At 45.2% G+C, this 23,633-nt stretch overlaps 1 protein-coding gene across 2 annotated transcripts; it reads left to right on the top strand.

Moving 5' to 3' along the window:
- The first annotated feature begins 11,269 nt into the window (after window positions 1-11,269).
- Window positions 11,270-23,341, top strand: PFDN4 (prefoldin subunit 4). 2 transcript variants are annotated; one of them, XM_042980115.1, is made up of 4 exons: window positions 11,270-11,532; window positions 18,894-19,001; window positions 19,817-19,957; window positions 22,941-23,341. In XM_042980115.1, the coding sequence occupies exons 1-4, from the start codon at window positions 11,509-11,511 to the stop codon at window positions 23,070-23,072; spliced, it is 405 nt and encodes a 134-aa protein (XP_042836049.1). In that variant the 5' UTR covers window positions 11,270-11,508; the 3' UTR covers window positions 23,073-23,341. The 2 variants fall into 2 exon arrangements, with proteins under 2 accessions (XP_042836049.1, XP_042836050.1); XM_042980116.1 differs by lacking the exon at window positions 11,270-11,532 and adding an exon at window positions 15,578-15,801.
- The last annotated feature ends 292 nt before the right edge of the window (window positions 23,342-23,633 follow it).

The raw sequence follows: 23,633 nt of genomic DNA, 5'->3' as shown, positions 1-23,633 counted from the left end.
AGATGTTGGTGTTTGGCAAGCTTTAGAGGCTGCAGAGATGTTCTCTGAAAACATTTGCAAGGAATACGTTAAAGATTAGCAAGTGAGTACTTATGGATTTGAGCAGTCCCGGACTCAAAACGCTTCACAGACTGCGCAGGTAGGGTAGCTGTGTTAAGCAGTCAGGTATGAAAGCCGTAGGGAGTGTGGGAAGGCCACCGGGGGCGTAGATCACTTAGCAGTTAGGGTCTAAATGAGATTATAAATCAACTGTGACTAATAATTAAACTGATATTTGACAATCCCCAGGAAGCTGGCCCTTGGGACAAATGTCTTTCCCGGAGACACGCCTGATGTCCCTCAACGTAGCCAGACCACCCCCTCTGCCCCGGAATAGATCACTGGTTCTTCAGGTGAGCTCCCGGGGTTTAGGGACGAGGTCGCATGAAAAATTCTTTAATACAGAATGAAACTCACTCTAGCAGGTGCTCAGGCTGTGAGGCAGACCGAGCGAGGGAAGAGCAGGAATCCCAGCCTAGACTCTTCACGAGGACAAATGCTGGATGTGTCTTGTTTGCTAACATACGCCTGAAACTTACCACAATGACTGACACACAGATGACATTCGGGGCCCCTTGCTCAGAAGGTCCCCACACTTGGTCTAATGCTCTGCTGTTGCCCTACAGAAATTCTTAATGATACTCGAACAATTCCTCCTCCCCACCATTTTCATTTTGCGCTACGACCTGCAAATTATGTGCCTGCTCCTGGTAACCGATAAATAACATGCTGAATGAATGAATGAATGAATGAGTGAGTGAATAAGGGCAGGTGCCTCTTTCCTCACCTCTTTAAATTCTGGATGGAGGTGGAAAAAAAATAAGTTTTTCTTCACTCGATCTAAAATTCACCTCCCTCGTTTTAATTTGTCAGATCGAGACTGATCTCTTCCATCGATAAATGACAATGGGGGCCATTCATTCATTTCAGGGGAAAGCCCTCCTCTACCTACACACAACTGGTCTGACCCTGTTCTGCAACAGAACGATTTCCTAAGAATTGGATTCAGGAAACTCCCAAAGGGGATTACTTAGTCTTAAGTAAGAGTGATGGGAGACATCAATATTTGAGTCCTGGTTGGACTCCACAGGAATCAGCCCTGCTCTTTTCCGAGTTCATTAAAAAAAAAAAAAAAAAAAAATGGTGGAGGGGCACCTGAGTGGCTCAGTCAGTTGAGCATCCAACTTGGGCTCAGGTCACAATCTTGCAGTTCATAAGTTCGAGTCCCACATCAGGCTGGCTGCTGTCAGTGCAGAGCCCGCTTCCTTTCCTCGCTTCCTCTCTCTCTGCTCCCCCTTGCTTGCGCTCTCTCTCAAAAATATATAAAACATTAAAAAATGGTGGAGTTCAATCTTAGAGGGGAAGTCTGTTCTACCGATAACTGATCTATATTGGTGTTGTGTATCTTTAAGGCCTTGTCTTATATCCCCGCCTTGACCTATCTTTCCACACTGGCCATTGGCCTCACCAACAGCTGTGCAAAGAGCACCTTACTCATCTCTGCCTTACCTCTAGAGGATTTTCTGCTGGCTGCAGGTAGCTCCCGCAAGGCTTCTGGTACCAGAACAAAGTGCAAGAAAGTTAACACCCCAGGGCAACCCTCAAGCAAACCAGAAAGGGTAGGTAAGTGCTATTTCTGTGGTGAGAACAATTCTATGATATGTGGTGCAAGGTGCCCTGAAGGGTTCCCAGGAAGGGTGAGTCCAGTTGGCCACGGGGTAACTAGCTCAGTAAACAGCCCTTGGAACAGCTTCCTGGCCCAGCCTTTTTCACTTTTCCCGGCCCCCTCCCTACCCCCTGTTCCAGTTCCCCAGAGTCACTTCCCAGTATTGACTCCCTGTGGCAAGCCTTTGTCTCAGGCTCTGTTCAGACATTGCTGTTGCTAGAACATGTCAGCTAATACTCTTTTGGTTATAAATCACAGAAAATTAAGGCAAGTCCCATTAGACAAATAAAGAATTGACTCATGTCACTGAGAAGTTCAGGAGGAGAGCTAGCCGAGCTTAGTGGGACCAGGGCAACACTTGAGAAATCAAGCCTTACTTTATCTCTCTCCATTCCTCGGCCGCACTTGTGTGTTGGCTCCATTTTTCAGATGAGCTCACTCTTTATAAGGCAAGATGCTGGCCACTGTTCTAGACTTTACATTCCTATAGTTTCACAGCCAGCAGGGAGAGATGTCTTCTGGCGCCCATGCTAATCAGAAGCCCTGGCTCTGATTGGCCTAAATTTGGTCTTATGCTGATTGCTGAACAATCACGCGGCCACAATTTGCTGATTGGCTGAAGCCTGTTCTTATAGTCTACTCCTAGGACAGTGTTAGAACCCATCCAGATCACATGGACTGATTGGGAGTATATTAGTCTGGGTTCTCCAGAGAAACAGAACGAGTAGAATGTGGATGGATAGATAGATAGATAGGTAGATAGAGGATAGATAGAAAGATAGATGGAAAGATAGATAGAGGATAGATAGATATAAAGATGGATGGAAAGATAGAAAGAAAGATGGGGCACCTGGGTGGCTCAGTCAGTTAAGCGTCCGACTTCAGCTCAGGTCGTGATCTCGCAGTCTGTGAGTTCAAGCTCCATGTTGGGTTCTGTGCTGACAGCTCAGAGCCTGGAGCCTGTTTCAGAGTCTGTGTCTCCCTCTCTCTCTCTGACCCTCCCCCATTCATGCTCTGTCTCTCTCTGTCTCAAAAATAAATAAAGGTTAAAAAAAATTTTTTTTAAAAGAAAGAAGGAAAGAAAGAAAGAAAGAAAGAAAGAAAGAAAGAAAGAAAGGAAGAAAGAAAGAAAAAGAAACAAAGAAAGAAACAAAGAAAGAAACAAAGAAAGAAAGAAAATTATCAAAAAGTGGTTTATGTGATTATGGAGATAAATCCCAAGATCCACAGTTGGCATGCCAGAAACCCAGGAGAGCTGATGTGTCAGTTCAAGTCTGAAAACTGGAAAGGACCAGTGTCCCAGCTCAGTAGGCAGGCAGGAGGAGTTCACTCTTATGCCATCTTTTTGTTCTATTCAGATCTTCTATTGATTGGATGAGGCCAACCCACGTTAGGAAGGGCTTTACTCTGTCTAGGGTTCACATATCAATTTCAGTCAAAAACATTTACAGACACACACAAGGTAATGTTTGGCCAAATGTCTCTGCAAGTTACATGTTAAAGTGACCATTGGAGGGAGTTAGAGGAAGATCTCTAAACTAAAATCAGCACCATTGCCAGAAGGGGAAATGCATGTGGGGGGAGCAAATGCCATGTATTTAGGAAGAGTAGTTCTTCTTGGACAGATAATCAAATGGTGTGTGTGTGTGTGTGTGTGTGTGTGTGTGTATTTGATAATATAATATATAATATATTTGATAATATAAAATATATAAATATAAAATATATTTGATAATATATATAAATATAATATATATTTGATAATTATCTACCTATATATATATAAAACATATAAGTATATGTCTCCATATATCTATATATCTCTGTTTAATACCGAGTTAATGATAAAAAATTATATTTAGGTATAGTTTAAATTAGCAAAATAGTTTCTTATAACAAACATTTACAGATTAAATGAATGCTACTTCTCATAGCAACCATGTTTTATAAGCTTTGTGCTCATCATGTTAAAGATTGAGTTTATAGAAATTTTTAAAAATTGTAGTTAACTATTTAATACTTCAGGGAGCTTCTTATTCCTCCTCAGAGAGTTAGGACAATAATGTCAAGAACTTATTTCAATATAAATCCTTTGCTTCTGACGATTGAGATCCTGCGATTAGGAGAATGTGAGAATTATCTAGCCTTCTTTACTGAGAAGGTAATAGTGTAGTCCTGTCTTGAAAAAGAAGTTTCCCAGAGCACCTGGGTGGCTCAGTCAGTCGAGTGTCCGACTTTGGCTCGGGTCATGATCTCATCGTTCATGAGTTTGAGCCCTGTGTCAGGCTCTGTGCTGACAGCTCAGAGCCTGAAGCCTGCTTCAAATTCTGTCTCTCCCTCTCTCTCCATCCCTCCCCATTTGTGCTTTGTCTCTCTCTCTCTCTCTCTCTCTCAAAAATAAATAAACATTAAAATTTTTTTTTAAAAAAAGGAAAAGAAGTTTCCCTGTGATAGGGTCCCCTCTCTAAGGAAAAGAAAAAAAAAAACAAAAAACAACCAACCAAACCACAATAAAAAACCTCAAGGTAACCTGGCTATACGCGTACATGACATCTCTCACGACCCTGTAACATGAGACCACTTAATCAGACTACATGTTTGTGTGTTACCATATATGGGAGACAAAGAAGTAAAAAATGTATGAAAAACAATGCATGTGGCGTTTGGGGCTCAGTTCATCAGGTATGAACCCAACTGAGCTGTGCCGACACGAATAAAGTTGCTTCCTGGAAAGGAAAGCCTTGGGGGTCATGACTCTCTGTGCAAGAATCCTGCTACATCCCAAATATTATTAAAGTAACATATAATCATTAAAAGAAATTTAAGAAAGTACAAAAAAGAAAACATTGGATTTTATGGCACCACCCAGTGACAGCTGCTAAGAAGAGTTGTGTATTTATTTCTATATATTCTGTCTGTGGTTCTAGTTAGAATCACAATGTGTTCACCTTATAGCTTGCATCAGGTTTCACTACATCTTGCATTACTACGTATTGGTTGGCTTAATACTAATTTCTACCTGACTAAACATGAATCCATATTCACTTTTTAAAATTTAGAAAATACAGAAAAGTATAAAGATGGAAGCAAAAAGTTCTATTTAACTCCTGATACCTCCTATATAAAATCACTGTTACATATTGACATTTTTACATATTTCATTCCTATACATTTCTAAGTGTCTGTCTCATATAGAAATGATTTTTAAAAACAAAATTAGAATTGTAATTTTGCATCTGACCTGTTTTTCCACGTTTCCCTCTGCTGTTACTTTTCAGGATGGGCGTTGTGACACGTGCATATTGTGGTGAGTATCCTATGGGCCACTTAAACTGGTCTCTTTTGCCAAATCCTTAAGAGTAGTTGAAATGCTTCATTTTTATAAGCACCGCTTTTCTACGCACTCTTGGAATAGTCTATTTCTGCTTTTAGACCTCTGTTCTCAGAATAGGTGGCCAGAAGTAGAGTTATTCCTAAACAATAAAAATGGCATTTCATTTTATTTAACTGCTCTCTACACATGTCTCAGCATTCACTTCTCTCCTGGTGGCAGTGAATGAGCGTGGGGCAGAGGCTGCTTTTTATTCCCCCTCTTTGGCCTCAGTGCCCGCCAAGTATTTTGCTCAAGGAGAGACCCCAGAAGCGTTAGGAGTTGACAACACTGATTCCCATGACGTCTTCGATCTTGTCCTTTGCTCGTCAGCAAAACGGAGTCAGGTTTCTTGCCAAGACTCAGCCTGATGCCTCTGAGGCTCTCCCAGCCCCAGGCGGTGGCCACTTCTCACCAGCGTCCCTTCTCTCTTCCTCCATCAGTTTCCGTTTCCATGTGGGGCCCTCCCAGGTGACTAGCATTCTGTGGCTGTGGTTTGTGATGGTTCTGGTGCTGGCTTCAGCTGATGGCTCTTCATTAAATGTGCTTTACAAAATAAAAAGCATTGAAAATCAGCTCAGCGTCCTTATGTTGGCATTGCGTGTGCTGTGGCCATGTAGCAAGTGGATTTTTTTTCTTCAAGTAGTTTCACCTGCACAGCTGTCTGTGCTGAGCACAGGGATCCTGCAACATTTTTCTTTCCATCTCCTGATCATCTCAGCTGAATTTACCATGGCTAAAGAGTAACTTTCTTTTAAAAGTCACATCTCTTCGGGGTTCTTTGTGTCAAACAACAGAACTCCCTATAGATAGATACAGCACAAGAATTTGAAAAAGGACGTTGAAATGTGGACAGACCCTTTGTGAGGTGGCCAGGGATCCACAGTGGACGCAAAAGAGCCAGGGATGCCATTGAGATGACCTTGCCAGGCTGCTCTCGCTGCCTGGAGTGGAATCTCCTGGGCACCTGGCACCTGCCTCCATTGCTCTCCCCTCATTGGTCACTGCCTGTCACTGGTGAATCTGATTGGCTGGACTCTGATCACAGGCCTGCATCCGAGCTTCAAGGATGCTAGGAAATTGAGTCCCGACTTCCAGAATGGAGGGGCGACACTCATCACCTGGAAATGTTAAATATGGAGAAAAGTATTCAAAAGACAACAGATGCCCACTCCAGCACAAAACAGATCCTTTTTATGAATAGCATCTATGCGAAGAGGCTACCTGGCTCAATACGAGGTTCTTGTTGAATAATTCAAATGTATATTTTAATTTGAAGATATGTAGTGACTGGTACTTATAACAAGTTCTGACTCGTTTCTTTTTAAAAACAATTTTTTTTATGTTTATTTATTTTTGACAGAGAGAGACAGAGCATGAGCGGGGGAGGGGCGGAGAGAGAGGGGGACACAGAATCCAAAGCAGGCTCCAGGATCTGAGCTGTCAGCACAGAGCCCGACGCGGGGCTTGAACTCACGAACTGAGATCATGACCCGAGCGGAAGTCGGACGCTCAACCGACTGAGCCACCCAGGTGCCCCAATGACTGACTCCTTTCTTAATATGAAAATTGCTACAGGCATGTACCCTTGAAATAAACAGGCTAGTTAATGGTCTATCTCATAAAGGCCTAAACCCAATGCATACATTTGAGGGTTCTGGAAAATGCTTTGTTTTTTGCCAGGTAAAAATTAAGGTAAGAATTCAAACCAGTGAGAGATGAGTACATTTTGTCTCAAAGAGAGGTTTCCTTGATTTTGTGTATTCCTGCTTGGCAGAGTGTAGCCGAGAACGCGGACAGTTCCTAAGGAGCTGCAGAAATAAAAAAAAAAAAAAAAAAATGTCAGAAATAAAATGTCCTGGAGTCACAGCGCCACCTGGTGAAGAAGGGAAGGATTGCTCAGGCAACGGAGCCGCATGATCACGTGATCGCTATTTGGGCGAGGCACCTGGTACCATACCCAGCGCGCACACACACAAAAAGCAAGTGGAGATAAGCCATGGACTCTTGTACCGTATTGCTGAATGAATTCATCAACGGCTATATTGTTTTGCATACTACTGTATTAATCCCATTACTTAGGGGCTTAACCCTAACCCTAATTAATTACATACTACTGAATTACATACTACTGGGTGCTGCAAGTAAACCAGGGGAGACATATTTCAAAAGAAAATGTGCCAGAGAGGCTTGTAACAGTGTTTGCAAGGGGGATGTTGCTCTTTCTGGGTGGTGGATGTGTTTGAGAAAGATTTCTTGATGGAGCGACACAGAGGCTGAGTGTTGAGGATGGGCAGAATTCAGCCAGGTGAAAAACAGGAGAAGGGCCTCTTGAGTAGCAAGACAAGCAGGTGAAAAGGCCCTGAGGTAGAAGGGAGCAGGTATCATTCCCAAAAGGAGACCCAAGAAGATGGAGAATATTGAGGGGAAAGATGGTATAAAAAATAATGTCGGAGAGAGAGGCTAGGCCTTGGTAATAAATCTAAATTATACCTTAAGTGCAATGGGAAGACAGAGAAGAATTTCATCGAGGGTCGTGGGAAATCATTTACGAAATTGTTGAGCCATATACAAATTCACACTAGTTTATGTTACCCATCATAGTAAGAATATTCAAAAGAAGTAGCAGAGAGAGAGAAAGGGTAAGGCATATGCAGTGGTAGCTTAGAAAAGCACCAAATTGAGGCGCCTGGGTTGCTCAGTTGTGAAAGCACCCAACTTCGGCTCAGGTCATGCTCTCACGGTTCGTGAGTTTGAGCCCCGCGTCGGGCTCTGTGCTGACAGCTCGGAGCCTGGAGCCTGCTTTGGATTCTGTGTCTCCTTCTCTCTCTGCCCCTCCCCTGCATGTGCTCTGTTGCTCTCTCTCTCAAAAATAAATAAACATTTTTTTAAGCACCAAATTGTGTAGCAAGTGGAGAATTTAAAGATGGACCAGGTTGATGAGAAACAAGGAAGTCTCTAGAGAATGGATTAAATGTTGAGTTAGGTTTAAAGGCACCACCCGAGGTCAAGAGTCCTGAAGAAGTTCTGATGATCATGGACAAGCATAGGAAGGAGGCGAGAAGGGAAAATACTAACCAGACAGCTTGGCGATGAAATTTTCAGTAAGAGCTAGAGTTCCTAATTTGCATTTTGACTTCAGTAAACTTAGGGACTTTATTAAAAATTTCATTTAGGAGGAAAATTTGGGCTTAAGAACATTCCATAATATGTGCATATGGGGAGGATTGCTGATGGTCACAAGCGAGTGGGTGGCTTATGCCTTCCATCTGCCTGGTATACATACGTGAAGATTTTGAGTGAAGGTTTTGACAATGTGAGACTTCCCATTTATTATTTTTAAAAAATGTTTATTTATTTATTTTTGAGAGACAGAGAGAGAGAGAGAGAGAGAGAGAGAGAGAGAGAGAGAACACAAGCAGAGGAGGGCAGAGAGAGGGAGACACAGAATCTGAAGCAGTTTCTGAGCTGAGCTGTTGGGGCTCAACCTCACAAACTGTGAGATCATGACCTGAGCCTAAGTCGGAGAGTTAACTGACTGAGCCACCCAGGCGCCCCAAGTCAAAGATTTTTAAATGCCCTTTTAAAATATATTTTTTCTAAATTTAAAAAATAGACTATCTTAAAAATTAAGAAAATAATAGTTCTGTATTTTGGCAAAACATTACAAAGGTTGCCTTGAATGGCTCCACTACCACGACCCTCGGGCGCCCCCTGCAGGCCTGGAACAAATTACCACGTGATAATAGGGTTGGCTCCTTGTTGCCCCTTACTCCTCAAGGCCAGCGTGAACAGGTAATCCCACCAAGATTTCCTTTTTAAGTCCCAGAACCAGGAGCTTGGCGCGGATGGAGCGGGTTCTGGAGGGCATTCATGCACGTTCTGCTATGACATGAATCCATTATTGCTTTGTGACAGAATCTTAAACTGGCACATGTCTGGACAATTTTGTAGGTTACATGTCAACTCAAATAGGTGGGTAGGTGGAGGGGTTTCCCCTTCAATTTTCCAGACAACATACTTACCATTTCTTGTATCTTTCTCCTGAAGTTTTCATCCTGGTAGTTATACAGTCTTTTATTATTATTTTAAGTGTTCTGTCTTTTTTTTTTTTTAATGTTTATTTATTTTTGAGAGAGAGAGAGAGCTTGAGCGGGTGGGGGGGGGGGGTGGAGGCAGAGAGCGAGGAAGACACAGAACGCAAAGCAGTCTCCAGGCTCAGAGCTGTCAGCACAGAGCCCAATGCGGGGCTCGAACCCACAAACAATGAGATCATGACCCGAGCCGGAGTCAGATGCTTAATGGACTGAGCCACCCAGGTGCCCCAAGTGTCCTTTCTTATAGCTATTAATAACACATAGTAATAACATTCATCTCTGACATACTATATAATTCATTTCTGTATTTTGAATATGGTCTGTCTCTGATCACTAGAATGTAAGCTGTATGAGGATAAGGAATTTTGTCTATGTTTTTCAGCACCTGCCCTTCTTGATCCATTCAGCCTGCCACCAATTCCAGGGTTTTCATTGGCTACTCCAGCTAAGCTCTTCCTCCCCAGGACCCCTCAGGCACTGGTCCCAGGGCTGCAGCTCCCATGCTATAATTTGTGGGGATACATGTGTGCCAACTGTAAGCTTCTTGATGTGAAGCACCTTGTGTAATTCATCTTCCTTTTTGCAATAGCATCTGCAACGATACAGATTTCGAACAAACAGATGCACACGCAAACATTCTCATTTAGATCTGCTAGAACAGAAGCCTGACCAGTGACAAGTACATATACCTGGAGGGTCTGACAGTTAGGCACAAGGATGGGGCAGGTGGGGATCTGCCAGGGCCCTGGAGAGGGCCTGTTAGCTAAACAGGCCTTACCTGATTATCACCAGCAGCAGCTGGCTGCTATGCAGGAATGTAGATTCAAGGTCACAGGGACACTGATTTTACAAGCTCAAGCAAAATAAAAAAATCTGATACTGTTGAGTGCAATTTCGTAAGTTTCATGTCGGTTCAATTAAATGAGAATACTGCGTGGGTCAAAAAAACCCAAACCAAAAAATAAAAACATGGATCCTGTCAGTGGATGACAGTCTTCATCTTAGTGTAAGGGAATATGTTCAGTCACCCTTAGTGGGGATAGTATTTTCAAGTGGTGACTGGTGATTTTCCTTCCTGACCTGCAATTGTTTCCATTTGCACCACAAGCTTCTTTCTTTTGCTGGTCCAAACAGGTGGGGACAGTCCCCTGCTAGAGAAAGAACCAGAAGCAGAGGTTGGAAATGCTCAAATTTAAGGAAAGGAGAGGAGGCTTAGCAGAAGACTTGAAAGTCCCCATTTACATTTACAGAACTGGTTCTCCTGCTGGGAAAGAGATCTGCTTGAAGGATGCCAGGGCTGGGAGAGAAGGGGAATGGAGACCGTGAAATGCAGAGTGAGGCGGAGGGCTTCTGAGCCGGACAGAGCCAGTACCATGGTTGCCAGGGGTCAGCCACTGTCCAAGCGGTTGCCCAGATCAAATGACACCCTCCCAAGTCATGAGACTCTGGCTTGGGGAACACCCCACCACCCAGAGCCCCAGGTAGAAAACACTATCGGCTGCTGACCAAGCAAGCTTACATCCTTTTTACTCTCACTTGTTTTCAGAAGCCCATGCCAGTTTCCAGTGATTTTGTATAACTTAAAATGTTACTTATATTAATATAGAATGGGTTTCTTTATTAAGTGAATTAATAAATGTTTTAAAATTCCGTTTTAATTTCAAATATGGTGAATATCGATGAAAATAACCTACATACACAGAAAATCTTTGGGGTCTTCAATAATTTTTAGGAGTGTAAAGAAATCCTGACACACACACACACACACACACACAGAAGAAGAAAAACATTTGTAGGCACAAGCGTCAGGGTGCACAGTAATTGCGCAGTGTTTAATAAATTAATAGTATCTCCTCCTTTACACCAGGGCACGAACGTCTCACATTCTAGACCAAGGTCATTCGTTCTTAGCTCTGTTTAACGCATGCCGGTTTCTTAACAAGGTTTGTGGGATTGATGAAAGAGAACTCCCCTTTGGTCCACTCGTGGCCCGCCCCGGCTCCACCCCCAGCCCCGTCCGGCCCCGCCCCGCTGCGCGGGGCGCCCCCTGCCGCCCGCCGCGGAACGCTGGGGCCGTTCGCCACACCCCCCTAGTTTCTGTCGGCCCACAGGGCGTTGCCTGTGCCTTTAATTGGCATGTACCAAGTCCTTCCAGGATGCATTACCTCCCTGAGTCCCAGACGTTAGGAATCGCGGGTCGGTGATGCGGTAGGAGGGAATGTGGAGACAGTGTTGTATTTTGGGGGCGCTCTGGGCCGACAGGGAGCTGGAAGCGGCCCCGGGCCGAGGCGCGCCCTTGCGGCCCTCCCCACCGCGCGTCGTAGTCCAGTCCCAAGATGGCGGCCACCATGAAGAAGGCGGTGAGTGGGGCGCTCGGGGTGCGGGATGCTCGGGCGGGCGGCGGAGGTCGGCCTTCGGGGGCCGGGCGCGGGCTGCCTGGGGTGTGCAGCTCTGAGGCCCGGCGTGGGGCCCGAGGCCGAGCCCACCGGCCCTGAGAGCGGCCCCGCGGCGAGGCCTCCCCGCGCCCGGCGCCCTGGGCGTCTTCCCGGGCCCCCCGGCCGGCCGAGGCGGGGCGGCCGGGCCGGGACCCTCGGGGAGCTCTGGGTCGCCTCTCGCGGTGCTGGGGACGGCCGTGGAGAGCCTGTGGACCCGGCGGCCCACGCCTTGTCCTTGCGGGGGTGAGAAGCCGGAGGTCCCATTGACTGCGGTTGGCCGTCACCGCTGGGCATTTTACCTGGGTTGTCACATTTAACCCTCGCAAGCCCACAGCGTGGGTGCTGCTGGTACCGTCCTTTGCGCGGAAGGAAGCCGAGGCCCAGAGAGGTAGTCACCTGCCCAAGGTCACGCAGCTGTAAGGAGCGGATCAGGACCCTGCATCCCCAGGCAATTTGACCCCAGAGCCCTTGTGTGTAGCCCTGAGCCGCCCGCATCCACACTCCATGTCTCTGTGCTTCCAGACTAAAACTGTATATATGGAGGATAGACGATAGGCCAGGGCCCAGAAGCCGTCTGTTTATTATCTCCGGTGCTCCCAGCAACTTAGCAAAGACCGTTTCCTCCCATTTTACAGATGGAGAAACATAACAGAGGTTAGTGGCCTCAAAATGACTCAGCTAATAAGCAGAGCTGGAGTGCAAACCCAGTCTTTATTCTGTTTTTCCCAAAGCCCACCTTTTATTCTACTAAGCACGCTGAATTCCTGTTCACAGCTTGTAACTCACCGAGTCTACCCAGATGCTTGAAAGTATCTAGATAGAAGACAAATAAAACGGGGAAGGGCAAGGACATAATAACATCTGATCGTTACTGAGGCTTTACTTTTTATTGTGTGCTAGGCACAGCTCTAAGCGAGTTGTATACGTTATTTTAACCTTACACGCTTTTTAGAGAGAGACTGCTTTGCTCCTTATTTTACGGATGAGGCAACTGAAGTATACAGGCAAAGGTAGGATTTAAATGAGCACAACCATTGTGATCCTAGAGCGTTTTTAACCTCTGTGGTGTCTGATGAGTGTCCCCCGGCTAAAGGGATTTGCTGGCGTCATTCAACTTCAAATTCCTTCGCTCTCCTACTCAGCAATATGCATAGTCTGAGCCAATTCCTTCTATTGTGGGGTGCTAAAACCAGGACCGCCCCAGGCACACCAGGATGAGTTGTGCACTCTATTGGCCTGCCGTCCACAAATTCTTATTGAGTACCACCAGAGTAGGGTTCAGGGTCATGGTGACTCTGGGGAGTCTGAAACTTTGGAAGATTTACTCCACCTCTGTTTTGTATTTAAGTTGGGCGCTTTGTCGGGGCACCTGGATGGTTCAGTTGGTTAAGCGTCTGACTTCTGCTCAGGTTCATGGGTTCGAGTCCCGCGACGGGCTCTGTGCTGGCAGCTCGGAGCCTGGAGCCTGCTTTGGACTCTGTGTCTCCCTCTCTTCTGGCCCTCCCCCATTCACGCTCTGTCTCTCGTTCGTAAATAAACGTTAAAAAAATAAGTAAGTAAATTGGGCGCTTTGTGAGGTATGATCTTTAATTCCATAGGAGATACTAGTTGTAGGCTCTCCCCTCCCCCACTTGACAGAAGTGGTAACTGAAGCGCGGGGAGATGAAGTAAACGTAGAAAAATGATCTCAACCTCGGACTCGGCAAAATTTTTGATTACCAACACATTTTCATGCATTCAGCAAACTTTCTGAGCATGTAATGTGTCACAGTTTCAGTTGGAGGTGATAAGCAGCGATAGCAGTGATGTTTTTATCCCCTTATCCTCATAGCCCTTGTAGAACTTCTGTTCTGGGGGAGGGGCAGGCGTTACTCAGTAGTCCTCCGGAAAACTGTAAAATTTCCAACTCTGCTAAGACCCATGAGAGGAAGGACTTGTGACATGAGGGCTGGAGGGAGTCTGTTTTGTGAGCAGAGAAGGCTTTCGTGAGAAAGTGTGGTCTAGGCGATGACATAGGAGGGGAAGGGAAAGTTGGAAAGGGATGAGGCGTTGTGGAGGGAGAGCATCACTTGCAGAGACCCTGGGTGTGTTTAGAGAGAGGGAGGCCTGGGAGGCTCAGTTGGTTCAGTGTCCGAACTCTCGATTTCGGCTCAGGTCACGACCTCACGGTTCATGGGTTCCGGTCCCGCGTTGGGTTCTGCACTGACAGTGCGGAGCCTGCTTGGGATTCTCTCCCTCTCTCTGTCTCTGCTTCTCCCTCCTCCCTCTCAAAAATAAATACACTTGAAAAAAGAAAGAAAGAAAGAAAGAGTGGCTAGAACAATAGAGAATTGGGGGAGGTCGAGCCAAGATGGTAAATGAACATATCCAGGGGTGGAGGGGTGGCCAGAACGTGAAGGACTTTCTTTGTCTTAGTAAGACTGGCCTGATAGATGCAGCAGCCTTCTGCAGGTGTTTTCCAGTGCCGGGAGCACTCTGGTCGGTGACCTGCGTGTGCAGTGTGGCCTTCTGCCCACCCTGGGATCAAACAGGCCTGCCAGTGAGTGAGTGTGAAATATCATAGGGACTGTCCTTTGAACTTAATAAAAACTGCTCACAATTTGGAGTGCTTGACATTTACGTTTACATCCCAACCATGGCTTTTCTGGTGAAAATGTTTAGGTGAGGTGATTCAATCTTCCTGGCCATCAGCTGGGAACAGAGTGTGTTCGATTTCTGTCTCTGATCCTGAGTACAGATGGCCCCTCCCTGGAGAGGCCATCTTTGACCTCCCTACCTAAAGAAGCCCCCTTCACTCCTAAGCCCCCAACACTTCCAACCCCTGAACTGGTTTACTTTCCCCATCACATGTGTCATTATCATCCAGCATTATCTTGTTCACCTTGCTTTTTGCCCACCTCCTTCGCGAGAATGTAAGCTTGCAGGTGTTCAGGAGGGTAGGACTATGGTGGCTCTCTTCACCATGCCCGGCATGTAGGAAACATTTACCACATAGCTGTTAGATAGATGACTGTAAGCATGAAAAGTGAATAAAAATAGGAAGCGAAACTGTCTTGGGGACTTGGTAGACACCTTTACAAAACAAAAATGAAGGCAGACTGAAACCGGCCAGAATTGCCTTCTAGGTTTTTCGAATACCGATGGACTCACCTGTCAGGGCACATTCTGCTGGTAATAGCCAAACTCGGTGTGGGGCGAGACTGAGTGTGGTTCACTTGCCTCACATAATCCCACAAGATGCTGGGTCTCAAGAAGAGGGCCTAGGGAATTTTAATTTCCACTTTTCATCTCGAGGAGTCCTATTTCTCCCTGGAGTAGCAGGATTTTCTTCTAGATCCTTGGGTCTTTTTCCTCTGTAATGATTTTTTGGTAAGCATTATTCAGGAAACAGAGCACTTGGCTGTCATTTATTGAAAGGTGATTCTGTCCACAGGCCCTGTGCTAGTTGCTAATTTTATCACTCACGGGAGGTAGGAACCAGCTTCCCCATTTTATAGATAACAACCCCGAGATGGCTACAAAAGATTGACTCATTTGTCCAAGTTCCCGCTTGCTTGGATTTGAATCCATTGTTACTATCTCTGTGGATTTAAATCCATTGTTACCACCACTCTGCGCCGCCTCAAATGAAACATAACTCCTTCCTCTTTGGGTTCTCGTGGCTTTGGGAGCAGCAGTGAGTACATCTGGCTTCTCTTAAAGCAGAAGTCCCCAGCCTTGGGGGGTGTGAATCCCTTTGAGGATCTGAGGAAAGCTGCCAAGTCCCAGAGGAATGTGCATCCAGTATGTGCCACGCTGCATACAATTTCAGGGGGTAAATGGACTTCCTGGTGTCTGGGGATCTCCAGTAAAGAATTCGCCCCCCGCCCTGCCACATTGAAGCTTCAAGCGGTGTAGGAGTGTTCTAGAACAGTGAGATGAAAACAGAAGCCACTGCTATTAGTCATGGAAGGTGCTGACTTCTCACTTTTTGCTGTAAACAGAACTCCACTGGGTGGCTTACAGTTTACACACCGACCTCACGCTGCCTCACCACCTGTAGCCCTTAACGCCGGTGAAAAAAACCACCGTTAAGGAAATGGACTCTAGGCCCCGAGTACATTCTGGGGGCTACGGTGTGGTGAGACCACAATAGGAAACGCCTGCTTTGGAAAAACAGCCAAATTCCTCCACAACTTTTCAGAAACTATGTATGTGAGTCTGATCAAGCATGATTTACATTCAAATTCAGAAACAATATATTAGCCTCCGTTGTGTGTCAGGCCAGCCCTGTGGTAGTTGCTTTCGCGGGAATTACCCCGTGAAAGCCTCAGGATGACAAATGTGTCTATAAATACATATTCACGTTTTCAGGGGCTCAGTGTTTCAACTCCGCAGGCAGGCAGGAACTCTCTAGAATTCTCCGCGCCCTGTTTGCTTTGGGAATTGGTAGTTCTCATGTAGGCAAAATAACTTGAATGCCAAGATATCTGAATATGGACTTTGCTTCTGTAGTGTAGCCCCGCGTTTCCCAATTTCCATATTCATAAAAATCATGCACAAAGTTGAATATTCAAAGTTATATGTATTGTGACGGAGAGGATTTGTTCAAGATGTCCTCTGGGTCTCTGATGCTGAGCCTGATGCACGTGAAACAGTGGTGTGGTTAGAGCCCGGGACGGGGAAGGGCTGAGTTCTAGGCTTCTTCCTTGACATTCTGTCCACTGAGCTCCAGTCTTGCCTGACACAACAGGTTGACTTTCTACCTCTGGAGAAATCAAAGTGCGCACCTCTTGGGGCACCGGGTGGCCCAGTCGATGGTGTCTGACTCTTCGTTTCATCTCAGGTCGTGATCTCACAGCTTGTGGGACGCAGCCCTACCTTGGGCTCTGCACTGATAGCACGGAGCCTGCTGGGGATTCTCTCTTTCTCTGCCTCCTCTGCACACTTGCACTCTCTCTGTCTCTCTCTGTCTCTCTGTCTCTCTCTCTCAAAATTAATAAATGAACATTAAAAACAACAAAAAAAGCATACACCTCTTATGTGACCGGTCATGAGAAACCAGGTAAAAGGATGAGGTGTGGTTGTTGTGAATCCTCACCAAAGAGCAAAAATAATCCTCGCTGAAAGGCCCACGCTCTCCCTCTCTCTCCTTCCTCTCTCCCCCCTCATTTACCTTGTAATCCAGTGCTCTTATTCCTATTTTATAAATGAGGGGAAACTCTAAGGAGAGTGTGGTATTTAAATTTTTTTTTTTTTTTTTTTTTTTTTTTTTTAATGTATGGTCCTCCTTTGGGAATCTGATGAAAGTCAAGGACTTCTTGCTGCCTCTTCCAACTGTGCATGATCACGTGCCCCCACACATTTTCACCCTTTAATTTCTGAGAGCTCGAGGACCTGTCTGGACCCGGAGTCAACTTACTTGGGTTGAAATCCAGTTCCGCCACTTACTGGCCGTGTGACTTTGGGAAAATTACCTACCCTCTCTGTGCCACACTTTCTCCATCTGTAAAATAGTGCTACTTCCTGATGGTCCTACTTGTTAAGATTTATTGGAGGATTAACAGTGATGATAAACTTCAGAAAGTTCTTGGCACACGGTGAGAGCTCAATAAATGTTAGCTATTATTTTTATGATTTTATAGATTGTCATCTGAGTACTCTAATTTTCAAATTTAATCACTAAATATTTTTAAACGTTTGATTTTAATCATGTTATATATATAGTACATTACACCTCATTCTCTTTTAAAAATTAAAAAAAAAATGTTTTTAATGTTTATTTCTGAGAGAGGGAGACAGGCAGAGCGTGAGTGTGGAGGGGCAGAGAGAGAGGAGATACAGAATCTGAAGCAGGCTCCAGGCTCTGAGCTGTCAGCATAGAGCCCGATGTAGGGTTCAAACTCACCAACTGTGAGATCATGACCTGAGCCGAAGTTGGATGCTTAACTGACTGAGCCACCCAGGTGCCCCCTTTTTAAAACATTTTTTTAAATGTTTATTTATTTTGAGAGAGATTGTGTGTGTGTGTGTGTGTGCGTGCACGCACCCGTGTGTACACGGTATGCACACACGGTATGTGTGCACATGCGCGTAAGCAGGGGAGGGGCAGAGAGAGAGAAGGAGAGAGAGAATCCCAGGCAGCCTCTGCACTGTCAGTGCAGAGCCTGATGTGGGGCTCGAACTCACAAACCAGTAGGATCATGACCTGCGCTGAAATCAAGAGTCGGACACTTAACCGACTGAGCCACCCAGGTGCCCCTCGTTCTTAATTAAGGTATGTAAAAGCTTTTGCATTAAAAGAAACATAATTTGGGGGCACCTGGGTGGCAGTCAGTTAAGTGTCCGGCTCTTGATTTCTCATCAGGTCATGATCACGTGGTTTGTGAGATCGAGCCTCACATCTGGCTCTGCTCTGACAGTGGAACCTGCTTGGGATTCTCTCTCTCCCTCTCTGTCTGCCCCTCCCCTGCTCATGCACACATGCTCGCGCCCTCTCTCTCTCTCGCTCTCACTCTCTCTTGCTCTTGTTCGCTTTCAAAATAAATAAACACTTAAAAAAATAAAAGAAACATAATTTTTCCTCTGTGTGGAATATAGCCACTGAGATGCATAGTAACCTTCTTGCCAGTATGTCATTTGTGCTAAGCATTATAGAGACTGTCAGATTTCTGATAGCCTCAGTAAGCTTATGCAGGTTTTAAGTCTGAGAGAAGAAACTGCTGTGAGGCATTTGCCAGAGTTCGTTACCACATCATCTTTGCTCTCTGGTTTATCTTGATGACAAATGTTCTAACTTGAGAAATTGTGCTCCAGGCCAAAGTTGGCTGACTTGATTTAGGACTTACTCCTAATTGTTGTTTATATATGAAGTGTTTTTGTAGCTTAGGTATTATTCTGTAGGATGTCAGAAGAGATCATAGATGTAGGAACAAACCTTTTTTTTTATTCTTCAGAGAGAGAGAGTGCGAGAGGGGCAGAGGGGGAGGAGAGAGAATCTTAAGCAGGCTCCATGTTTAGCATGGAGCCCAACATGGGGCTCGATCCCACAACCCTGGGCTTTTGACTTGAGCCAAAATCAAGAGTCGGACGCTCAACCAGTTGCCCCAGATGTATGAACAAATCTTGAGTTCGTGGAGCAAACAAGTATAACTCCTGTGTTTGTGATTTTCTGTACCTCTTGTGGTTCTCGACTGTATGAGGGCAAATGGTTTATTGAGTTGTTTCAGAGTTAATACAAAAAGCCAACCTATACCTTCTCCCTTAAAATTAATTCTACAAAAAATTAAACTTTTTTTTTTTTTCAGGCTGCAGAAGACGTCAACGTTACTTTTGAAGATCAACAAAAGATAAACAAATTTGCACGGAATACAAGTAGAATCACAGAGCTGAAGGAGGAAATAGAAGTAAAGAAGGTAGTGAAGAAACGTATCTTATTTAAGGAAAGGAAAAGGTCTTTATACTATAGCTTTTAAAACTGAACTTGGTAGTATGTGACTATATTTCTCTGGGCTCTTTGTTGCAGATGACGCAATCCACTCTAGTTAGTTTAAGAAGAAAGACCTCGCTTGAGGGGCGTGTGAGAACTTAGAGATCGTTGAGGGTATGAGCCGGGGCCGGGGCTCCAGGAGCAGGTCCGGGAACGGCGTCTCCGAGAACGCGGCCAGTGATCCCAGAGCCAGCCGCCTCCCTCCCCAGGGGAAGCTGCCCGGCAGATCACTGGGCTGCCACCCCGGTCCCTGCCCGCCTGCGCGACAGGCCCGGGCCCAGCCTCTCCTTGTGGGGCCCTCCGCGCGCAAGTCCAGTTCGGGTACATTTGATTGGTGGAATTTAAGTTATTATCTGCTTTCATCCTATTATCAGGCAAGGCTGCGAAGTGCAGGTTTCTTTTGTTTTTACTCTGCCGAGGGAGACAGAATTCCCAAAGTGGAAATTCTTAGGGTAGGAGACACTTTGAGTGGCCACGGGTACCTGCTGCCCAGCAGTGGTGCATGTTCTGGAAACACCACTCTGGAAATCTCTAGAGCTCGGTGTGGGAGTTCGCTTTTCAGCGCTTGCTTCCTTATGAAACGCCATCTAAAAATGTAAGAAAGTCTTCGGTTCGTGTAAGAATACCTTTGTGAGAGGATCTCTCCCGGAGCTGGTGTCCCCAAATTAAAATGGGCCGTTTCAGCTTCTATCAGGGAATTTTGAGTGCGCTTTTCATGGCTGTTTCCTTTTGTGTGTATAGAAACAACTCCAAAATTTAGAAGATGCCTGTGAGGACATCATGCTTGCGGATGATGATTGCTTAATGATACCCTATCAAATTGGTGATGTTTTCATTAGCCATTCTCAAGAAGAAACACAGGAAATGTTAGAAGAAGCGAAGGTATGTTGAAGTCTCTCCCTGGGCGAAGGAGTCTAGCTCTTAAGTCAGGGTGTGTGTTGCTATACGGACCCCGTTAATTCCAGACGTTGGGGAACGGCAGCTGCGAGGTGACGCTCCGGGGGTTCTTCCAGCGTCCCGGGCATGCTCCGAAAGCCTGGCAGGCGTGATTGCGTTCAATGCTGACAAGGGGTCTGAGAAATAGGGACCACGCATCCCAATTTAGAATTGAGGGGTAGAGGCTGGGGAAGGTCATGGACTCATTCAGGGGGACACAGAGGGAGTGGCCTTTTGACTGCAGAACCCGTGCTCTAACCTAACTGTGTGGAAACTGTAGAATATGATAAGGGAGACAGCAGCAATCACCCGGAATCCCATTTCCCTGAGATAGTCATCCTTAATTAATATTTTCATATAGTTCTTTCATGTTCTCACCTTCTCTTTTCTCTGGGTAGGTTTGCTTCACATTTTGCCCAGTTCTAAATCCGGTTCTATTTAACGTTCCTTTGTCCAGCAGAAAGTCATCGGGGGCCTGCTCTGGGCCAAGCACACATGCTTTAAAAACAACATTTTTGATGACTGTTTAACATCATGCTGGCGGACACTGTCCACTTGTTTCCAGTATCTTCCCACAGTCATGTTACAATGAGCATTCTTACACTTGAGGCTTTTTCACATTTAGGAAATTCTTTTAAGGAAATGATCAGACACATGTCATTACTGGGTCAGAGTATGGATTTATTGACACTTAAGGCATTTGAGATACGGTATGAAATTAGTTTCCGGTTCACATGCCCTCCACCCGTCTATGAGAAGAACAATCACATTGTGCATATGAGAAGCTGATAGAAATCAAACATTTCCTAATTCTTCTGAAGTTTGCTTAATCAGTCCAGATATTTAAAATGTTAGTCTCCCTTCTTCAAATGTCATAGAAAGCAAAACGTCCTCTGAATTAAACCCACATTTAATAAACCTGTGGGAAGAACCAACCCTTTTCCTCCAGAATCTTCCACGCAGAAACATTGGTGTCTCCTCTTGGGTTTAAATCTTCTCTTTCGTAGTAAAATTTTATAATTCTGTTCCTTGTTCATCACCCTGAAATAGTCTTGCTGGATGTATTTCAAGATAGTTTATCGTTTGTGTCCACTGCTCTGAACATACTGTCCTCCCTCTCCCCGCAGGTAGTGACCCTTTATGTGGTCATTCATACATTCATTCGTTCATTCATGCATTCATCCCAGAAGTATTTGTGGGCTGCTTGCCCTCTATCGGGTTCTGCCGTGGAGCAGGGCTTGGGGTTTTGGGGGGCGGGGGGTGGAGGGAGGACAGGGAAACCACGAAACACGCCTGGTTCCTGCCCGCGCAGAGTGTGTAGTGTAAGGGGAAAGAGGAAGTTCCACAAGTCAAACTGCTAACGAGCGGGAGGCCGAGTGGGGAGAGAGGCGGCTGGAGGACCGGGTCTGGCGTGGGCATCAGGGCCGGGAGGGGGTCCCTGGCGGAGGGGTGAAGCAGCTCGACAGTAAGTGGGTATTCTCTGGAAAGGAGGACGGGATGTTCCAGACGGATGCGGGGTGGTCGTGTGTGTGGATGGTCCTAAAACGATCACGGCACAAAAATGCAAGTAAGAGTTTAATTTGCTGGAGATTTGGGAACATCCGAAATCATGGCCACATCCTGAAGAACTCTGTCAGTCAAGTTGAATGAATTGACTTTATTTTAGCAGGGGTCAGCCAACATCCTGTGCAGGGCCAGGCAGCAGGTATCTGAGGCTTAGTGGGCCACCTGGGCCCTGTCACAGCTGCCACGGGAGCAGGGAGTGTCCGTGCACGCCCATGGCGGTGCTCCAGTAAAGCTGTCCCAACGAGCGTCTGGCTAGATCTGGCCCGGGGACTGGTTTCTGCTCCCCCGGCCCAAGGCAAAGGGGAGCCTTTCGCGGGGTGGGGGGGGGGGGGGGTGGGGGTTAAGAAATGTGCGATAATGTGGTAGGGTCTGCGATTTTAAAATAATTTCCTTGCATGTTACAATTTCATTCATGAACTAGGTTTTCTGGGTAGAGGAGTTTTATCTCCTTTCTGATAGCTGTACATCTTCCTTCTCTTTCTTACCGCCGTGGTTCTCAGACTTGTAGCAGGCATCGGGGTCACCCAGAGGGCTTGTGGACAGTTTCAGTCACCGAAATCCCAAGAATCTCTCGGTCGGGAGGCCTGGAGTGCGGCCCCGGAATTTGTTTCCAACAAGTTTCTAAGTGATCCGGGGGCCATCCTTTGAGATTCATTGGCCAGATTTCTAAAAGAATAACATTGAAATAGTGCAGGGGAACAAGGGAAGAATGCCCAGTACTGACAGAGTTTCTTGGTCATGTTTAAGGAGAAATCCTTTTTTTTGATCCTGGCCAGGAAGGAACTTCTCATATTCCATGCATTTCATGTGGGCGGCGCTGATCTGTTTCATGGATGAGGCACCCACTACTGCTGTCTCTCAAAGTCTAGCTCCAGGAGCCTTGCAGTTAGTGAAAATTTCTGCCAGCTTTTGACTATAAGTTGTTATTCTAAATTACTGGTGGTAGTGTGAATTTCTGTCATTTCTTCTCGTTTCGTAGTTATTTTGGGGGGACATTGGAAGAGGCTGGGTCAGAAGCGAGGCCTTTGATAAACTGTTTACCAGAAGTGTTTGTAATAGAGGCTCTTCCTTTATTAGGATATGACAATTTAGGAATTAATTTTCTTTTATCCATTTTGTTTTTTAAATCAGCAAAAACTGAGGAAACAGGCTTGATGTATTCTATAATAAGCAAATATAAATCATGAATTAAAAATAGCTGCATTCAGACTTTTGGTTTAGATTTAATTATCAGTGTCCCTTAGCTGCCTATCCAAGTTTAGAAAGTTTTTGACCTAGAAATCTTCCCCTATATTATTTCGTCTACAGACGCTCAGAAACCATCCGTTGAATAGAATTAATTTAAACAACTTATTTTTTCCAGAAAAATTTGCAAGAAGAAATTGACGCCCTAGAAGCCAGAGTGGAATCAATTCAGCGGGTGTTAGCAGATTTGAAAGTTCAGTTATATGCAAAATTCGGGAGCAACATAAACCTCGAAGCTGATGACAGTTAAACATTTTATAATACTTTTTTTTTAATTTGTTTAATAAACTTGAATATTGTTTAAAATGATAATTTCCCTTCTTCAAATGATATGGAAAGCAAAATTTTCTTTTTTTAAAATTTTCATTTATTTAATGGAAACTTGCCTATTTTCACATGTCTTGCTTATTTATTTTATATTTTTAAAAGAAGACAGTATTCATCTATGTATTTTGCATAACGATTCTATCAAGTGTAGGGGCTTTATGTCATGTTATTAAAATTGGTTGAGCAACCTTTTATGTTTCTACATTATTTAGAATATTTGGTGCAATTTTTATTTGTAGGAAAATTTAGCCGTTGGGTCATATTGTTTACACACGTCTCTTCCAGTTTGTATCTGGAGGTGGCTGAAGACTACAGAAAGACCCCGCCCTACGTCCGACTACTAACGTCACCACCAAAACTTTGTCCTCTGCTGAATGTACATCTTTCATTTAAATATACGTAGTGCATGTCACATCTAGACATAACGTATTTCACGTGTCTGGTATGTACATGTCGGTGTCCTAGACCTTGGTGAAAGAACCGG

This window comes from Panthera tigris, chromosome A3 (assembly GCF_018350195.1).
Source record: "Panthera tigris isolate Pti1 chromosome A3, P.tigris_Pti1_mat1.1, whole genome shotgun sequence".
Lineage (NCBI taxonomy): Eukaryota > Metazoa > Chordata > Mammalia > Carnivora > Felidae > Panthera > Panthera tigris.
This window is presented reverse-complemented; position numbering and strand designations above follow the sequence as displayed.

Coding starts and splice junctions, on each gene's coding strand:
- PFDN4 (XM_042980115.1), top strand. CDS start 11,509: ATGGCGGCCACCATGAAGAAGGCG. Junction 11,533..18,893: donor CGGCCACCATGAAGAAGGCG/GTGAGTGGGGCG, acceptor TTTTTTTTTCAG/GCTGCAGAAGACGTCAACGT. Junction 19,002..19,816: donor AGGAAATAGAAGTAAAGAAG/GTAGTGAAGAAA, acceptor TTGTGTGTATAG/AAACAACTCCAAAATTTAGA.